The 19,289-nt window shown below is 55.9% G+C and overlaps 2 protein-coding genes across 2 annotated transcripts; one reads left to right on the plus strand and one right to left on the minus strand.

Moving 5' to 3' along the window:
* Positions 1-1,430: 1,430 nt before the first annotated feature.
* Positions 1,431-4,991, minus strand: UROD (uroporphyrinogen decarboxylase). Its single transcript, XM_075759564.1, is given in 11 exon segments — positions 1,431-1,707; positions 1,880-1,946; positions 2,213-2,313; positions 2,458-2,595; positions 2,728-2,889; positions 3,143-3,340; positions 3,438-3,500; positions 3,689-3,768; positions 3,851-3,963; positions 4,722-4,912; positions 4,914-4,991. Coding segments are annotated over 11 exon segments (1,341 nt in total). The 5' UTR covers positions 4,977-4,991; the 3' UTR covers positions 1,431-1,542.
* A 5-nt stretch (positions 4,992-4,996) lies between these two features.
* HECTD3 (HECT domain E3 ubiquitin protein ligase 3) lies at positions 4,997-15,159 on the plus strand. The gene is made up of 21 exons (XM_075759563.1): positions 4,997-5,441; positions 5,534-5,694; positions 6,167-6,259; positions 6,524-6,659; positions 7,096-7,211; positions 7,323-7,436; positions 7,856-7,938; positions 8,318-8,483; positions 8,946-9,027; positions 9,961-10,143; positions 10,826-10,878; positions 11,077-11,141; positions 11,578-11,681; positions 12,020-12,139; positions 12,491-12,580; positions 12,946-13,152; positions 13,538-13,667; positions 14,116-14,190; positions 14,414-14,495; positions 14,617-14,688; positions 14,953-15,159. Exons 1-21 carry the CDS (start codon positions 5,112-5,114, stop codon positions 15,035-15,037), a joined length of 2,547 nt encoding a protein of 848 aa, XP_075615678.1. The 5' UTR covers positions 4,997-5,111; the 3' UTR covers positions 15,038-15,159.
* The last annotated feature ends 4,130 nt before the right edge of the window (positions 15,160-19,289 follow it).

A 19,289-nucleotide genomic window follows, 5' to 3' on the forward strand; every position in this document is an offset into this window, starting at 1 on the left:
CAGCTCCATGGTGCGGCCAACGCTCGGCCCTTCCCGGCTTTGCCCCGTGCCAGGGGCAGACTCTGCAGCCCCGGGCCAGCGGCTCTTTGGTTTTGGTTCATTTCTTTGCCAGCGGGTCAGGAGGGCTGGGGGGGCCAGGGCCAGTCTGGACGGTGACTTGTAGTTAGAGAACGTGGGCTAGTTATCTGCTGTCTGGTTTGACTTTTAATTTTTGGCAAGTGACTTGTGTCTGCGCTCCGGCCAGGAAACCAATTGTACTCTGTCTCTGTCACCACCAAAATAGTGGTCTTCAACCAGTCTGTTTCTCTCTTTTCTCTTCCTTCCTTTTTTTTTTTTTTTTTTTTTTTGCGTGCGTGTATGTGTGTGTGCGACCTCTTCATCTGATGTTTAATAATAAAAGGGATGAACGTTACTGCCTGTATCTCTACTGCCTTTCTCTTAAGTTGGAGGGGTCACCACACTTGCTGAGCAGAGCCCCAAGGAGGAGGTGGCTTCACAGGCCCCTATGGTACCCAGCTCCTGCGCCCCACAGAGCGGGATGGAGCAGCGGCAAGGCACCCTGGCTGCTTTGGGGTGCAATTCCCTGCCACGTTCAGCATTGGCAGGTCCCTGCCCACCCTGGTGGCGTCACCTGGTGCGTGCCAGCCAGAGCAGTGTTGGTGCCTGTGTCTTGATCCATGCTACAGCCAGCCTGGACCGCAGTGAGTGTGCTGCAGGGTGGGGTGGCATGGAGCCATAACCCAGGGCTCCTGGTGCTGCTGGCCCCCTGGGCTGCTTTCTGCAGTTTGCTGAGCCCCAGGCAGACTTTGGCCCTGAATGTCAGAGGAGTGGGGGAGGTATGTGTGGGGGAGAAAGCTCCAGGACCAGTGGGATGGTCCCAAAGATGCTCTGGGGGGCCGGAGGAGGGGGATGGCGGTGCTAGGGCCATGGTGTCTCTGCTGCCGTGCCAGCCAGTGTGGTGGTGCTGGTGTCTGGAGGGCCTCTGCCATGTGGCCGGCTGTCCCCCAGTGAGTCCTGCTGGGTCTCCCACCCACTCGGGGATGTCCTGGGTCAATGTCATGGTGCTGATTCCCACCTGAGCAGGACTGTAGCAGCAGCGGTGGGCTGCAAGTTCCCAGTCTGTGACCCTGCCAGCCTCAGGCAACCCACCTCCCCAAGCAGGGCTGAGTGCACCCGCAGTGCTGGGAGAAGCCTATGGTGCTCCAGGTTCACATCCTCTCTCGTAAGCCCTTGGGACAACACACTGCAGCCTGGCAGGCAGAGGCATCCCCCTGCTTTGCTGACATCCCCAGTTCCCCATTCTGACCTGCCGGATGGGGTTCAGGGTCTCCCCCTGACCTCGTATTTCCCCGCTGGCAGGCTGCCATCACTGCCCATCTCCTCCAGGGCCATCCAGTTCCCCGTCCCCCCAGCCAGAGCCATACGGCTGCTGTGGAGAAGGTGCTGGTTTAATGCTGCAGCCCAGCCCAGAGCGAGCCCTGTGACAACACGCTACTCAGGGTGACTGTGTCCAAACTGGAGCCCTGTCCCCAAGCCCCAGGCTCAGCTGTGCTTGTTGATGTGGCGGGAATGGCTGTGCACAGCCTCCACAAAGGCACCCACATGCTCAGGGTTCATGTCGGGGTAGAGGCCATGGCCCAGGTTGGCAATGTAGCGTTGGGTCCCAAAACCCTCCAGCATCTTCTTCACCAGCTCACCTATCTTCTCCTGCAGGCAACAGTGGAAAACCATGTCTCAGCCTCATCCACCCCCACCAGTCCCCAACCAGCCTTGGGGACTGCTGGGACACGAGCCAGCATTGCAGGTGGGGAAACTGAGGCAGGAAGCCTTTAACACAGGCTGGAACTAGCCCGTGCTGTTGGCAATGGCCACAGCTCACCTTGGGTGCATAGAGAGCGCAGGGATCCAGGTTGCCTTGCAGGGTGACATCTTTCCCTGTCTGTGCACTGCAGCAGGGAGGAAGCAGGTGAGTTGTTGCATGTGGAGCAGAGGCTGGGGGGAGCTGGGTGCCTGCAGCCCCCACTGCAGGGCACACAGGACCTCTCAGTGCAGCCCCTGGTTGCTGTGAGGTCCACAGGGCATTAAAGCCCAACTATCCCCACCTCTGGAGCAGAAATCTCCAGTCCTGGGATGGCTCAGGGCAGAGGAAGAGGTCAGGGTACCCTGGCCTGGGGTGCTGCCCAGGCACCTGAGCGTTCTGCCAGACTCTTACCGAGCTTCCTGGGGCCGGATGGTCCAGTCGAGACCGACTACCTCGTAACCGGCACGTGCCAGGTCACGCAGTGCATAGTGCGCATCCTTTGCAAAGATGATCTGCAGAGGGAGGAGATGGGCAGTAACTCTGCTATGGGCCAGGCCCCTCTCCATGGGCTACACTGGGGGAGGCAGGTACCAGGGGGTGCACCCCTCTCCAGCAGCCCCCAGATGCCAGGGTTGATCCAGGCAGCCCCCGCTCACCATGGGCACCAGGGGCAGTGCCTCCTCCTTCAACTTGCTCTTGACAGCCTGGGCGATGTCTCGGATGTAAGGCAGGACGAAGTCTTGAAACTGCTCTGGGCCCAGGTGCCCCGCATGGGACTCAAACAGCTGGAGAGCCTGCCGGGGACACGGGGCTAGGAGAGCCGCACCTCAGTCCCTCCTCCTCCTCCCAGAAGCTGCACCCCCTCTGCTCCCTGTCCCCAGTCCCTGCCCTCCTGCCTGTCCCTGTCCCCATGCTCCAGGACACACCTGCGCTCCAGCAGCCACCTGCCCCACCAAGTAGTCAATGATGACATCGGCCAGCAGCCGCAGCAGTCGGTGGCTTGCCTCAGGGTGACGGTAGAGCCAGCTCTTGGCTTTGGCCATTGTCGTGGAGCCACCACCTTCAATCATGTAGGACATGAGCGTCCACTGCAGGAAGGAAAGGAGTGGAGTGAGGAAGGTGAAGGAGGTGGAAGAAGACATGAGGGGATGGTCACAGTGCTGAAGTAGGACCCGTGAGCAACCCAGAGCCTGGGGCACAATTGCTCCTGCATTGAATGTCCCCTACCTACCCACCCCTATAGCACCCACAGCTCTGGGGGTGTCATGGCCAGTGTCACCCCAGAATAAAGAACAGAGAAGCCCATCTGGGAAGCCCAAATAGAAGAGCCACATCACTTACAGGCGCTCCAGAAAAGCCAATGAGGGGCACCCTGCCCTCCAAGCTGTGTCGTGTCAGTGTGATGGCCTGGAAGACGTAACCCAGCTCCGCAGTCACGTCCACCTTCTGTCGCAGTTTCAGCAAATCCTCCACCTCCTTCAGGGGCTCTGTGAACGTGGGTCCTTTGCCGGGGACCATCACAACCTCCATGCCCAGTGCCTGGGGATAGAGGAGAACGGAAGAAGCAGGAATCGGGTGGCCCCAAACCCAGCCTGGTTCCCAGCCGCTGCTCCCCACCACTGCCCATGGCTCTCACCTGGGGCACCACCAAGATATCAGAGAAGATTATAGCAGCATCCAGGGGGAATCGTCTGAGTGGCTGCAGAAAGGAAGAGGCAGCAACAGTGAGGGGCTAGAACCCCCTCCCCATGGAGGACCAGGACAAGCACATGGGGCAGTGGGTCTCCCAGGGCTGCACAACCACCCGGGGTGGCCAGATCCAAGGTTTCTTCCCATCCCCACCCGGGCAGGGAGAGGGGACACACAGACCTGCCAAGGGATTCTCACCTGCAGCGTCAGCTCACAGCACAATTTGGGGCTCCGGCAAGTGGCGAAGAAATCCTGCGCTGCCCGGGTCTCCCGAAACTCTGCAAGGGACCGGCACAAGCATTATGGGGTGCATGCTGAGGCCCCCTCGCTGTCCCCACCCACACCCCTCCGCCTGCTCACCGGGCAGGTAGCGCCCTGCCTGCCGCATGCACCACACCGGGGTGTGCTCCGTCTCCTCCCCGCGCGCCGCTCGCAGGAACGTGTCATTCTTCAGCTTAGGGAAGCCCTTGGGGCTACGGACAAAAGAGCAGGTACAGGTTGTCACCCACAAGGGGTCCAGGTGCCCTGTTGGATCCCCAGGGCTGGGGGCAGGGGGTGCCAGGGCCAGCGGTTCATCCCCATTCCCTAGCTGGTGACTGCAGGAAAGAGCTGTGACAAACGTGACAAATGCTCCCGATCACGGTTCAGGGCCTCTTCCTGCCTGGGATCACAGGGCCCTCCCTGGGGAGAGGCGATGCCCAGCTCAGGGCCCCAAGAGATTAAGTTATCAGGGCCAGCAGTTGCTCCCGCCTGGGGAGATTTGGGGCCAGTGGGGTGCGGGAACAAGCAGCCCTGTCACCCCCGGCCCCGGCCCCTATCTGTGCCGTGCAGTCCTGGAGGCCCAGGCGCCCGCCGAGGTGGCAACCACCCGTACCCAACCTCCCCCCGCGGTGTCACCGCCGAGGGGCTGCTGGAGCCCGGCCTGTCCCAGGGACAGGGACCCCGGGGAACCGTGGGGGACAGCCAGCACCATCCCGCTGTGACAGGCGGGGGCCACGGGGACAAAGTCCCCAAAACCTCCAGGGTGGAACCAGTGACTTCACTGCCGGACCAGCGGCCCTGCTGATCCATCCCAGTGCAGGATCAATATTCCCAGTGCCTCACCAGTAACCCCAGCACCGTCTCCCCATGGCCACACACCAGTGCCACACCAGCGTCCCCCCGTGCAGGCCCCTCACCGCGCTAGGGAGCCCCCTCCGCCCCGCCACCCTTCCCGACCCCGGTTACTCACAGGAGCCGCTCACCGCCCTCCATGCTCCTGCGCCGCTCTCCGGCCCCTCCGTTGCCTCCCGACACATGCGCGCCCCGCCCCGCCCCCGTCCCGCCCCACCGGCGCCGCCATCTTGCCGTAGTCCCGCCTCTCCGTACGCCGCCATCTTGCCCCGCCCCTTCCGTATGCCACCATCCTGCTCGGTTTCTCTCCACCCCGTACGCTGCCATCTTGCCCTGTTCCTCGCTCCTCCGTACGCGGCACGGGCGCCGCCATCTTGCCCTACGTCCACCCCATCGGGCGCCGCCATCTTGCCTTGTCGGCGGGCGGGGTTTGCCGTAAACCCGCGAGTAGCGACCCCGCCGGTGCGGGGCTCGGTCGTTGCTCGCCGTCCACGGTACCCGGTACGCGATGCGTGCGGGCGGGGAGGCGCCGCACCAGGTGCTGGGCCGGCTGCGGTTCCTGCTGCAGTGCAGCGAGTGCTTCCGCCGCGCCCGGGCGCTGCCCGCCGCTCTCTGCTACGTGCCGCGGGAGGTGCAGTACAAGATCTGCAAGGACCCCGCCGCCGCCGCCGCTGCCGCCGCCGCCCGCAGCCTGCTCAGCGTCTGGGACAGCCCGGGGCCGGCGCGGGGCGGTAAGCGGGCGGCGCGGACCACCATCGAGGTGCGGAAGGGCGGCTGCCTCCGCGCCACCGGCGAGGAGTACTGCAACGGCGCCGGGCTCTGGGTCAAGCTCAGCAAGGTAACGGCGGCGGGGCTGGGAGGCCGCCGCGGCCTGCGCTGACCGCGGAGGGGCCTGTCCGTTCCCTGACGGGAGCCGCCTGTGCCCCGCAGGAGCAGCTGGAGGAGTACCGCAGCGGCTGCGAGCTGGAGGAGGGCTGGGTGCTGGTGTGCAAGCACGCCGACGGCGGGGACCGGCTGGTGCCGGTGGAGTCCACGGAGCGGATCCAGCGGCAGCAGCAGCTCTTCGGGGTGGACTACAAACCCGTCATCAGGTGCGGGGCCACCGCTCTCTCCCTCTAGGTCGCTGTCCCTGGCTTCCCCGGCTCCTCCTTGCACGGCAGAGAGCTGGGAGGTTCTCACACATCCCCCCCCCCCCAGCCCGTTCACCCAGGCCCAGCTGCGTGGGGTTCGGGCGTGCTGCCCCTCAGCCGTTCCTGCCCTGGGCTGAGGAGCCCTGGCCCCCTTGGCCACTTCCTCGGTGGAAGGGAAGCACTAGGGATGCCAGATGCGGAGCTAACTGGGTTTGGCTCGGGCGCTGTGCTTGTCACCAGCCTAGAGGGGTGTGGGCTGGAAGATGTAGGGATGGTTGGAAAGGAAGGGGTGGCGGCTGAGGCTGGAGGTGATCGAGGATGGAGTGCGGTGGGGTTTTAAACCCAAATCTTCCCCTTCCAGCTACTCTTCAACCACCAGCTCCTCCTTTCTCCTAGGATTTTTCTCACTCCCCCTTTTTCTCGGTTGTTTCAGATGGGAGCAAGTGGTGGATCTGACGTACTCCCTGCGCCTCGGAGCAAAGCCCAAGCCCATGGAGCAGGATGAGGCCGCGGTAGAGAAGCTTCGGTATGAGCTGTTTTCCAGCTTCTGCTGTGGTTGGGTGCAAGCTTGTGTCTCTCCCAGCTGTCCCCTGCTGCCTGTCTTCCCCCCTCTCCCCCCAGTCAGGAAACAGCTCTGCTCGGCACAGTCTTGTCCTAGATAAGCCTGGGCAAAGAATAAAACGGGGCAAGATCAAGGCAAGCAGGACATGGGCCTGCCTTCACAGACCCTGGCTCCCCCTGCCTGGCTGCCCCTGGCTTTCCAGACCCATTAATCCCTCTTCTCTGGCAGGTTTGTGCCCCCAACATGGACTTATGAATGTGATGAAGACTTGGTACATTTCCTCTATGATCACATTGGGAAGGAGGACGAGAACTTGGGCAGTGTCAAGCAGTATGTGGACAGCATCGATGTCTCGTCCTACACGGTGGGTTAAAGGGACATGGCTGCATCAGCCCTACTGTGCCACAGGGCTGGGGAGCGTGGATGGTGCTTGGTGTGTTGCGCTGCGCTGGGCTGGACTGTGTTTGAGGATGTTGGAGAGAAGCCTGGGGAGCATCACACAGCATGTTGTGTAATGTGGCCCCTGGAGGGGCTGTGGTTTGAGGAGATGCTAATATTAGCTACTAAGCTGATTTTAGGGAGAGTTTGACATTCTGTAGTTGTGTGTGACCCCAGAGCACCTTGGAGGATCAGCCTCAATGTCCTGTGCACTCTGTACTCCCTGTGTCTACCCGCAGCCCAGCAAAGGGAATGGCCAGTTTAACACCCTCTGGCTCTAAGATTCACAATGAAAGTAACCACTAAGAGGAAGTTAATCCTACCCCTATCTGATCTTCCTTTCATTCACTGCCCTCTTCCAGGAGGACTTCAATGTGTCATGCTTGACTGACAGCCATGCCGACACGTACTGGGAGAGTGACGGGTCCCAGGGCCAGCACTGGGTGCGGCTCAACATGAAGAAAGGCACTATTGTCAAGTGAGATACTTCTCCTCTGCGCGCTGGCCCTGCAGCCCCCTCTCTTTTCACGAGCAGCAGTGGGTGCTCAGATGCAATTACCGTCTCCTCATTTCATGCTTCCCTTTTCAGGAAGCTCCTGCTGACAGTGGATACCACCGATGAGAACTTCATGCCCAAGCGGGTCGCCGTGTATGGGGGCGAGGGGGACAATCTGAAGAAACTGAACGACGTCGGCATTGATGAGTGAGTGGATGGAGGTGGAGAGGTTAGCGTGGCCCTTGCAGGAGCTGGAGGTGCTGGACACCCCGACCCTAAGCAGTCGTGCCAGCACCAGCCTGGCTTAAAAGGCCCAGGACCTTGAGATAGGTATTTTTCATCTCTGACCTGTGGGTTCACTCTGCCTATAATAGCAGATGGCACAGTCATCAGGGCTCTCCTGATCCAGTTGTGGGATCCCATCGGGATCATGTCACCCAGACCTGAGGCACCAGCAGGTTCAGGCATTCAACACAGGCCATGTTGTAGGCAACTGGGTCTGGGTTCCTGCCACAGGCTCCCATTTCAAAAGATTCAAACTCTCTTTGCTTACAAGCAGCCGAGTGGATTTTGGCAGGGTGGGTGAGGGAACAGCTCTGCAGCCCTCATCTGTGCTGTGTTTACAGGAGCTACATTGGGGATGTGTGCGTCCTTGAGGACATGACAACACACCTGCCTGTTATCGAGATCCGGATTGTGGAGTGCAGAGGTAGGGCTGGGTGTTATAGCCACATCCATAATGCACCTGTAAGATACTATACGTTAAGAGTTTGTTCCTGTGGCTTGTACTTCTTGGCCCTGCAGGCTGTTTCAGATGAGATGCAGAAGAACCATGGAAAACTCCAGGGGGACCTGGAGGTTTGCAAACTCTCAGCTTTCATCCTAGCTTTCTCTGTCTTCAATTATTTATTTAATTTTTCTTCTGTAAATGCCCTGCTGCTTCTTCACAAAGGTATTTCAGGCTCTCGGTGCCCAGCCCCGGAGCTGGTGGACCTGGTCACATTCCTAATGCCTTTACATATAGACCTCCCACACTGGAAGGCTTGCTTTCTCAGTCTTAGTGTAGCATCCATGGTCTTCCTTGGCAGATGATGGGATTGATGTTCGCCTCCGAGGTATCAAAATCAAATCCTCCCGACAGAGGGACTTGGGGCTCAGTGCTGACATGTTCCAGCTGCCCAATTTAGTGCGCTACCCCCGTCTGGAAGGGACAGACCCTGACCTGCTTTACCGACGGGCCGTGCTCATTCAAAGGTATGGTAATGGAGGGGGACAGACAAGTGAGGTGACGTTGCCTGCAGGGGTTGGTGCCACCTCCAGCTGTAAAGCTCTGTGACTCCCCCTGGGACAGGCATCCTGGACCCTGGAGAAAATAGCAGAGTAACCTGGGAACAAAGTGGGCTCTCTGGAGTAACTCCCCTACACTTTCAGAGGAATTTTACAGCTCCAGTTCAGTATCTTGTGTGTTGCAAGGGCAGCATATCTGTGTGGTGTGTGGGACAGGCACATGCAGAGTCCCTTGTAAGGGGTGCAAGGTCCCTGCAGTGCCCAGGGGGTGGGAATTTGGTACCAAAGGCTCTGTGATGTAGATGACCATGCTGGGTTGGGTTTGGATCAGTTGTTTTCTGCTTGCGTCCAAGTGTGTCTGGTCTGGAATAGACTTGTGCAGTTCCCTGTCCCTCCTGTGTCAGAATACCACCTTCTTTGGGATTTTAGGTTCATCAAGCTTCTGGACAGTGTCCTGCATCACTTGGTACCAGCCTGGGACCATACTGTTGGCACATTCAGCAAACTCAAGGTGAGCAATTCCCTCTGTGTCTTATGGAGCCTCAGTTGGGCAGAGTGATTGCACTTGGGCTGTGGCAGTCAGCGCTTGTTGCCTTTAAAGCGGCTCAAGGGAAATACCTGGCTGAGCTCAGTTCATTAAAGCTGTGAAAGGTGATATTGTTTAGAGGCTGGTTTCCTGCTAAAACGCTGATGTGGAAACGTGTAGCTGTGGGGTAACAAGTAGAATCAAACCAGAGCACTTCACCCTCAGCAGGACTTGGACCATAGCAGCACTGAACATGTGAGCTGGACACACATCCCTTCCGAGATCTCAGCCCGGGACACTCTGTTCCTGCACTTGCTGCCAGCAGCTTTGAGCTGACTGTGTCCAAACAGCAAGGCTTTTACCAGTAACTTCTTCCTGGCTTTAATAAGCTTTTGATTTCCATCTTTCTCATAAGACTGAGTTTGTGCCTCCAGTTGTCTGTTTCCCTTACATCTTCTCCCAGAACACATGTGCCTGACATTGCTGGGGTAGCCCCGTTCTGTGTGTTTCCAGGCCTGGTGTCAGAAAACACTGTAATTCCTGTGCCAGCTCAACATAGGACCCAAAGCATTTGAGGATTCTCATTTGCTTAGAAGAGCTTGCTTTGATTACAGATAGGAGGGATACTAAGACTGGTGCTCTGGTGAGAGTGTAGGAGAGTCCAAGCAACACTGCAGCGTGAGCATCAGATGACAGCTGATGGAGAGAGGGCTGGGCTTCGTAGTTCCCTTAAGTAAGAAAGCAAAATCTTTCAGAGGCGGAGGTGGAGCAAATATTGTCAAGCAGAATGTGTATGTGTGTGGAAGGCAGTGGCCCTGGGAAGGGAAGAGACCTGGCGGTGCAGTGACTTCAGTAGGAAATAGGTGACATGTTTTGGACACTGGGCACTTCTGACATTTTGAACATACCTGTTGGCAGCATATCAAGCAGTTCTTGCTGCTGTCCAAGAGGCGCACAGCTCTCATCACCCAGTGTCTGAAGGACTCGGAGACCAGCAAGCCCAATTTCATGCCACGGCTCTATATTAACCGACGCCTGGCTATGGAGCACCGAGACAACCCTGCCCTGGACCCCAGCTGCAAGAATGCTGTCTTCACCCAGGTACTGTCCTTCTGGAAGGGGTCCCTGCTGCTCTGAGGAGAGCATGGCATCCCCAAACCAAAACGAACCACATAGAGGTGGGTGGAAGGGACAACTTGGAGCTGGAGATACCTGGAGTCCTCAAGGCCTCTTCACATGACTCATAGGCTCTACAATTACATGTGCTGACGATCCCATATCCAGGAATAACATCTAGGAGGGATTTAGGTTCTCTTGGGTTGAAGTCTCTGCTCTATCCTGGATGCTCTCTGTGGCATGTTGCTAATGCAGAGCGTAACAACCTCCTTACACTAAAAGGGCAGCAAAGAAATCTTTTGTGACAACAATAATGCAGCTGCATATGGTACTGTGTCATGGTTTTACAGCAATGCTGATCTTCATATTGTCATTCTCCCCCCACCTCCAAAAGATCTGTTGTTCTATGTATGTACAAACAGACTGTTGGGAGGTTTAACATGTGCTCAGTGTACCTTCGAGGCCAGAAAGCTCCATTCAGTGGTTGGCACTGTAATTTGTGTTCCCTGTCAAAAAATGAAGGGCTCCTATGCCATTTAGAGATCAGCTTTGGTCAGCATTTAAAGTTTTGGGGCAAACCAGATTTTTTCCAATTTCCTGCCTTCACCTGGTACTGGTTTCCCTGGAGAGAGGGGATACTAGCCTTGATCTTCTCTGCTTGTTGCAGGTGTATGAAGGACTGAAACCCTCTGACAAGTTTGAAAAGCCTCTAGATTATAGGTAAGCAGTGTCTGGGGGAGGGAGGGGATCATGCAGTGCCAGGAGCTATGTCCTCTGTCACAGCAGGGTGTCTGGGAAGCATGTGCGTGTCCTGTGCTCTGGAGAGGGTATGCTAGGTCAGGAGCCAGCATGCCTGCTGCCTCCCCAGCATCTCCTTGCCTTTGAGCAGCACCTCAGGTGATGCTTGCTTCTCCGCAGGTGGCCGTTGCGTTATGACCAGTGGTGGGAATGCAAATTCATCGCAGAGGGCATCATCGACCAAGGTGGGGGCTGTGTGAGGCAAGGGCTCCTCTGGAGCAGTCGGGGGTTGATGGGGTGACTCTGCTGCTGTAGAGGCTCTCATTTGCTCCCAGTGTTACTGCCCATGGAGGAGAGACGGAAGGCAGGTTGCCTTGTCCTGCCACCCCCGGTCATGTCCCGGATAAGGAGTGCTGCTTGCTGGTATGGGAACCAGACCTCCATTAGTCACTAACAGCAGCTTTGACGGTGCCAATGCTACTTCTGGCTGTCCTCTGCAGGCCAGGCAGGGATGTTATTTCTCCTGGCTTATTTCCTCCAGTGCCATAAGGCTCTGACAGGAGACTTCTCCTCAACCATGGGCCAGGTCGGACCAGAATTCCTCATCCTTGCTCCATAGCTCTGAGGGTCAGCACATGGGGAATTCACGTCACTAAAAATGTCCTTCTTTTGGGGTTGCAGGTGGTGGTTTTCGGGACAGCCTGGCAGACATGTCGGAGGAGTTGTGTCCCAGCTCAGCAGACACCCCCGTGCCTCTGCCCTTCTTTGTGCGCACTTCCAACCAGGTGCTGTGGGTTGGGGTATTTGAGGCAGATCTTTCTGTGCCTGGCAATGCAGTGCTGCCCTGTCCCCCTGTGTGCCAGGGATGTACCTACTTTGGCTGGTCCAAAGCTTTTTCTCGTGAAGGGTTGGGTAGATTGCTTTGTGGCATCTTGTTTTAGGATATGTTGACAAATGCCTAGATACTTGTCTCTCACTAGGAACATTGCCAAGGAGGATGGAGGGAGGGGGCTTAGCCCACTTCTGTTGTGAGACGTGCCCAGAGGCACTGCAGGAGCTGAGTTTCTGGTGTTTCATGCTGTACTGAGATCATTATTTGGAGTTTTGCCTCTCACTCCTGTAGGGTAATGGCACTGGAGAAGCCAGGGACATGTACGTCCCCAACCCCTCCTGTAAAGACTTCCCAAAGTACGAGTGGATTGGGCAGATCATGGGAGCAGCTCTGAGGGGCAAGGAGTTTCTGGTAAGCTTTCAACCCCGTCACTGCGAGGAGGTTTGCCACAAAGGGAGTTGTTAGCCCCCTTCTGCAGCCTGTCTGACAGGAGCATGGGAGGGCTCTGTGATCACACAGTGGGACAAAAGGTGTTTGGCAGGATTTGGGGCTGAGGGGTTAGGAGAGATCATAGCCTGAGTTCTGGGAGATGCTGCTGGGAGTTTGGGAGAGAGTGTCTGGTCTCTACTTGGCTATGATGAGCTCTGCATGTGGACAGGGGGAGCAAGGACGCTCCTTTGTGTCTGTGCTGTTGAGCCCTGTCTCCATCTTTGGGGATGTATCCTTTCACACAGTCTCAGAAAAATCTCTGTTTTCCTTCAGGTGCTGGCTCTTCCTGGCTTCGTATGGAAACAATTAACAGGGGAGGAGGTCAGCTGGAGCAAAGACTTCCCTGCTGTGGACTCCGTGCTGGTGAGAGGGACTGGGAGGCTGTGCCTATCCTATTCCTTGCAGCACTCAGAAAGGTGGTGATTTGTGTCCCTGTCCTCATGTTGTACTTGCTTCCTCCTGTGATGTGTCAAAGAAACATGCACAAAAAGGGCACTCTTAGCATTTAAAGCATTCTGTAGCTAATATAAAGATGTTCCCATGCTGACTACCACTTCAAGCATGCGATGCCCCAGGGTCTGCTAAACAGCTCTAGGGCAGCATATCCCATGCTGTGCTGCCATCGCAGTCACACCAGCCCTTGTTTGGGAAGGGAGGAGATGGGACCTCGGGCTCAACACTGTCCACTGGGTGCATCTCTAACAAGCACTCGTGTGTGGCCTTTGCAGGTGAAGCTCCTGGAGGTGATGGAAGTAATGGACAAAGACACCTTTGAGTTCAAGTTTGGGAATGAGCTGACCTACACAACAGTGCTGAGTGACCAGCGTATGGTGGAGCTGATCCCCAATGGCAGCAGCACTGTGGTGCGCTATGAGGATCGCAAGGAGTTCATCCGCCTGGTGCAGAAGGCTCGACTGGAGGAGAGCAAGGAGCAGGTAACACTCTCTCATAGCATCAGTGGTCATTGAGGTCTTAGAAACATACCCCCCTGGTCCATTTCTGGTAAAATGCATTGTGGTTAGTGTCCCTGTGCTCATTCGCGCAATAGTAGTCAGCCCTTTTTGGTGAGGTCGTGGAGCCTGTGGAGTTGTTGCGAACCAAAGTGGCTTGTAGCAGCATGGGAGTCATGGGGTTTTATTCCCAGCTCTAACACAGGCTTCCTTAATGAACTGGGATGCATCTCTGTGGGCTCCTGTTCCCTTCTTCAGGTTCCTTGGAGCATTGACTGAGCAGTCACGTGTCCAGCTGAGTCCCTAGGCTCAATCACGAGCCAGGGAAATGGGCAAGACGTGCTGCTTACTTGCCCTGTCTCCTTCTCAGATCATGGCTATGCAGGCTGGGCTGTTGAAGGTGGTGCCCCAAGCTGTTCTTGACCTCCTCACTTGGCAGGAGCTGGAAAAAAAAGTCTGTGGAGACCCTGAAGTCACAGTTGATGCCCTGAAGAAGCTCAGTAAGTGAAGGGCTCTGCTGAAAACTCTTTCCCTGAAAACAGTAGTCTTCTCTGTGCTGGGACAAGGAGAGATGTGGGAGGTGGGTATTAGCCTTTAGTACAGTGAGAATGTGGGCTTCTGTACTACCTGCCTTTAGCTGGGTGCTATTGAGGGCAGGGGTGTCCCTTGTCTCTATGCTGGGCCTCAGAGTAGAGGCTGGGGCATCCCTAGGCTGCCAGTATCTGAGCCTCTGTGGAGCTGTGATGTGGATCTGGATGTGCTCTCTGGGAGAGGCCTGACCACACGTCCATCGCACCTTGGGTCTATGTGCTCACACCCTGCAGGCACCTGGAGGTTTCTTTCTGGGCTGGCAGGGACCCCTGGGTGAGCAGGGGACACCCTGCTCTTAATTTATCTGGGAGGAGCTTGGATCTTTAATAAACTCCCTTTCTGTATCCTTTCTGCCAGCCCGGTTTGAGGACTTTGAGCCATTGGACACCCGTGTTCAGTACTTCTGGGAAGCACTCAACAACTTCACCAATGGTGAGTGATTTCCTCTGTCCCTGCATATCTTGTGCCATCACAGCCCCTGCATGCTGGCTGGGAACTGGGAGAGTGAAACCACTGTCATTGCTGCCTGGGACCCAAGAATAGCAAGCAGCTGGGCTGAAGGAACTGCTTGCTAGCGCTGGGGATACCTGGAAGTGACTGTACTCCATCTCACATCCCTCTAGAGTCTGCTGATGTCTTTGCTTTTCCTCCACAGAGGATCGCAGCCGCTTCCTCAGATTTGTCACTGGCAGAAGCCGCCTTCCAGCACGGATCTACATCTATCCAGACAAGATGGGGTGAGTCCATTCTTCTGTAGACTGCAAGGCTGACAGCTCCCACACCAAAGCGATGTGTGGTCTGGTCTCCCCTGCCTCACTGGCCGGCTGGTTCTGACCAATTTGTTACCTTCTCCCCAAGCTCTGAGACAACAGATGCTTTGCCAGAGTCATCCACCTGCTCCAGCACCCTCTTCTTGCCGAACTATGCCACGTAAGTTCTGGTGCTTCCCTACCTCTGGGGGACTGTGTGTCTGGGCTCTCTTCTTAACCTCAGTGCTGACCCATAGGGCCCCATCGCTTTGTCACACTTGTGTCCCCCTGCCTGTACCTTGTGGCTGCTGTGATTCTCTCTGTGAGCAGCTGGTGAATCATAGCCTCCATCTCAGAAAGCACCTTATCCTCTCAGCTGGCAAATGCAGCAATGGCAACTCCTCCTTGTCTTTTTTTTTTTTCTTTCCCCCCCTGCCATCCCTAGAGCCAAGGTATGTGAAGAGAAGTTGCGCTATGCCGCCTATAACTGCGTGGCCATTGACACAGATATGAGTCCGTGGGAAGAGTGATGTTGCAGCCTGACCGAGCAGTATGGACAATCGTTTGACAAATCCATGCAGTGGGAAGAGCTCCCCTGTCCCCCCAGGATGTGTATATATAATAAATATATAGGTGTGAAGCCTGGCTCCCAGCAGTGGTAACCAGCATCTCTTTGGACATGGAGGTTTGAGTCTTCAGCAGGGTGGGAGCTAGCTTGGAGCGTAAATATGGTTGCAGTAGTGAAACCCTGACGCAGCCCTCATACATCAGAAAGGTCTGGTAGGCTTTTGTAATGAGCTGCTTCTTCACATGTCCCTGTTGCAGCTCCACAGCTCTCACTCCTCCCAGGCTGCGCTCGGTTCCAAAGAGAAGTGGGGTAGGACCACAAAGCTGCATGGCAGGTTACACCACAGGACGGAGAACTGTGAGCTGCTGCTGAGACCATGGGGATGCTCAGAGATGCTCAGTGTGCCCTAGCCTGAGTGTCCTGACCGCGTTCCCTTGCCTGGTTCCTGCTGTCACCTGAGCTCAATGGAAATGAGATGATTCATCTAGGTTTTAAGAAGAAATGGGGCAGTCTGGTGGCAGGTGCTGCAGGGGTGCCTCTGGCCACCAGGTGTCACGACAGACCTGCACAGCAGGACTGTGGGTGCTGTCAGGAAAGGGCTCCCATGGTTTTACATCACACAAAATCCCGGTTCCTGTAACCACCCGTGGTTCCCTGTACCCCTTGCACAGCAGCAGCTGCTGGGGGAGCTGCTCCCCTACAGGAGGTGGGGACTGTCTGCTTCCCTCCTGCTCTGAAACCTTCAGTTCTGCATCCGGCATGCTGGTGGCCTAGCAGCTGTTCTCCCATGCTCTTTGAGTCTTGGTTTTCCCCTAAAAGCCAGTATTACAACTAATCTGTACTAGTTCTTGTGGAGATGTGCAGGCAGGGCTACGCTCTTCTCCCAGACAGGAGGGGCTAGAGCAGTAGCAGGCACGGCAGCGCTGGGCTCTGCTTCCCTGTGCTGTGGGGAGGTAGGTGGAGGTTTCAGGTGGCCAGGGAAAGCCTTTGCCCCAGGGGAGTGGAGAGACTGGGAGGGTACCAAGGGTTGGAGCTCCTTGAGCAAATGGACGCACCATGTGTGCAAGGAGCAGGCAATGAAAGTTTTACCATTGGAAATGTTCCTTAACCTTCCCAGCCCTGGATAGGGCTAGTCATTGCCTAGCACTGTGAGCTACCAGATGTTGGTCTACTTTTACACCCCCAGCTCCGTCTTCAGCCCATGTGGTCTGTTGGACCACGACTGGTAAGAGCCACTGAGTCACTGGGGCTTCACTGGAGCGGGGCAAATACTGTGAGTTGAGATTCATCCTGTCTTAACGCTTCATGCCTTTTTCTCCTCTGTTGAAGGAGTCTGTCATCCAGAAATCACTTCCAGTTGTAAACTAAGTCCTTTCCTTCACCAGTTTCCTTTGAAACAGCTGTATTCCCAGACCTGCTGCAGAGGTTTGTACTAAAAGGGATGTAGGACCAGGAGAGAGCGTGTGCTGCCATCTTCCGCATCGCAGTGCGTGGAAGGAGTATAATGTGAGCAGGGAAGCTGTTTATGGCAGCCCTTGCCTGCAGCAGCCTTCCGTGCTCAGCTGCGTGAGTGTGAAGTCCCATCTGCTTGAGGAGGGTTTCTGTAAATCCTAGAGTTATCTCAGAATTGAGCTTTCTGGCTTTGTGGCTGACTTCAATGACCAGCATGGACAGGAGCAGAGCCAGTGTGATACCTTTCCATGTTGGTGGCTTCCCAGGGTGTCTGTTTTAAATGGGCATGAGCAAGCTGGTGAAAGGACTTTAATCTGCTGACTTGGCCTTGGTCAGGAGTGTTGGTGAAGGAGTCTTCAGCATCAAGCTGGGATTTGAAATGAGCCACCCTAGATCCATCCTGGCCACTGACATTTGGGTAGAATCGGTCCTGCTTTTTCCACCCTTGCCCACTTGTCTCCAAGGGAGATCAGCAGGAGGTCACATTATTTACTGAGCAGAACTAGAAGTAGCAAGACAAATTGACTCCTCTCTGGTGCTTTATTGCCAGGCAGGGGACAATTGGTTGATGAGTGGCTCAGGGTGGGATGGATAAAATGGCCCTAGTTTTTGGTGGGGGGTGAGCTGCTGTCATCTATGGGAATGGGCAGGCTAAGAGCCAGCTGGGACTGCTTGGGGTGACCAGCTGTGGGGTATGGGCACCTCTGGCTGAGACATCTCCCACAGGTGACCTCTGGCTCCCCTGGCCTTGGTGGAAGTGACTGCAGCTGACAGAGGGTAACTGAGGTAATTACGGAGGTACCCAGAGCAGCTCAGGTTTCTCACTGAGGGATGAGGTGCTTGGACAGCTGTATTCCCTCTTGTTATCCATGTACACAGTCCTGGCCATCTGTGATGAGGGCAGAGCTGCTGTGCAGGGCAATGCTGAGAGCAGAGCCTGGCTGAAGCAGTGGGATCCTTTCCTAGAAGCATGGTGGCATCTCCATCCTTGGAGATGTTCAAGACTTGTTTTACAGCCCTGGGCAATCTAACTTCCTCTCTTGCTGGCTTCAGGTCTAGGTCCTCTCTAACCTGAAGCACTTGATGACTGTGGAGTTACCAACTCTAGCTTTTCCCACATTTCTCTACTCTCTCCCAGCAAGGTCTATTAGCCCCTGACCTCTCACACTCTTGGGTTTATTTCCTGCCACTGAGAAGAGAGTGCTGCGCAAGGGCTTGCTGGAGCTCTGGGGAAAGGATCTAGCTGGTAACGGGGATTTCTCTTTTAAAAATATTTGTAGTAACAGGACCGTGGCCCTAGCAGGAAGGTTGCAGTTGGGAGCTCATCCAGGATGTTCTGGGTTTAACCCCTACAAGCATATTGAGAAAAAACATTGTTTTACCATATATACCATTGTTTTACTGTCCACTCTGTATTGTGGCCGTATACGTGTTGGAGAATGGCAGCAGCCGCTGCTGTAGTGTTATACCGGGATGTAGAGACCTGTGAAAGCCCTTTGAGTTGCAGGAAGAGCCTATTGCTGCAGCAAGGTCTCAGCTGAGATCATCTAGTGCATGGTCAGAGGGTCTGGACAAACATGGCTGCTGAGTAAGGACGCCAAGATAACCTACAGACAGTACTGTTGAGTTTGCTGTACAAAAGTGAGCTGGGAAGGGGGAGCTGGTGACCTGCCTGGATCTCCTCTGCACAGTGCTCTGTCTCATCTGGTGTTTTAAAGCCAATCGTAAACTGAATTTCTGCTGTGACAGCCCAGCGAATTGTGGAAAAGGTCAGCCTGGCTCAGCCCTGGCCAATCTCAGGGGCCTAAAGTAGGTGTTATTTCATTGCTGGGCACATTCCTTCTCCTCTGATCTGTAAAGCTTCGGGCAGGAGCTGTCTCCTGCCATCTTTTACAAGACACAAGTCCAGTGCCCCTGCCCCGGACTCCTGCTGCACGTGGCCTGGGATGAGGGAGCCCTCCTGGGCACCAGGAACCAGAGGCTGTGCATCCCCACCCCATCACCCAGTCTCGAGGTGGTCAAGATTGATTTTTCTAGCCAGTGCCATCCTGAGGAAGGTGCTGGTGCCCCTGTGCTGCTGAGGAGGCATCTGTGTGTGCCAGAGCTGCCGCTTTGCTGAGGGGCTAGGGATGAGCTGGGGGAGGGACTGATACCATGATGGCTCTGTGTAACCACTTGCTCTCTCCTGACTTCAGCTTGCTGAATTGTTATAGAATAGCTTCAGGTGATTAATAGTGCACGTGTAATCTAGCTGTTCTTGTTATTCCACTAATACCCTGGAGTATGACAAGCTATAAATAGTTTGACAGGATCTGTCTGTCCCTACCTCATGTAGGATCTAAAATAAAATGACCGAACTAACTGCTCCTGGCCTTCCTGATGATTTGTCTCATCTGGCTGGGGCTCCTATGTCTGCCTGTTGGGGTAAACGGGGATAGAGACTGGTCTCATGAGAGGCAACTGGAGGTGAAGCAGAAATTGGCCCTGTGATACCCTTTGCGCACGAAGTGGTGTCACGGAGCTGGCTCGGAGTGTTAACTGGCTCAATGCTGTGCGGCAGCTCTGCAACCCCTTTCATAGGGTGACATGGCTGCGGAGGAAGGGCATGGGACCCTCCTGGCTACGGTGGCTGCACTTAGGAACGAGGCAGAAGTTTGCGTTTCTCTCGCGCCATGGTTCAGGGCACTTTGCTCCTGGCGAGGCTGGCACCCATCACTGCAGTGAGGCATGGTCACGCCTGTTCAACAGGTAACGCTGCAGGG

The sequence above is a fragment of the Balearica regulorum genome, chromosome 8 (assembly GCF_011004875.1).
Source record: "Balearica regulorum gibbericeps isolate bBalReg1 chromosome 8, bBalReg1.pri, whole genome shotgun sequence".
NCBI lineage: Eukaryota > Metazoa > Chordata > Aves > Gruiformes > Gruidae > Balearica > Balearica regulorum.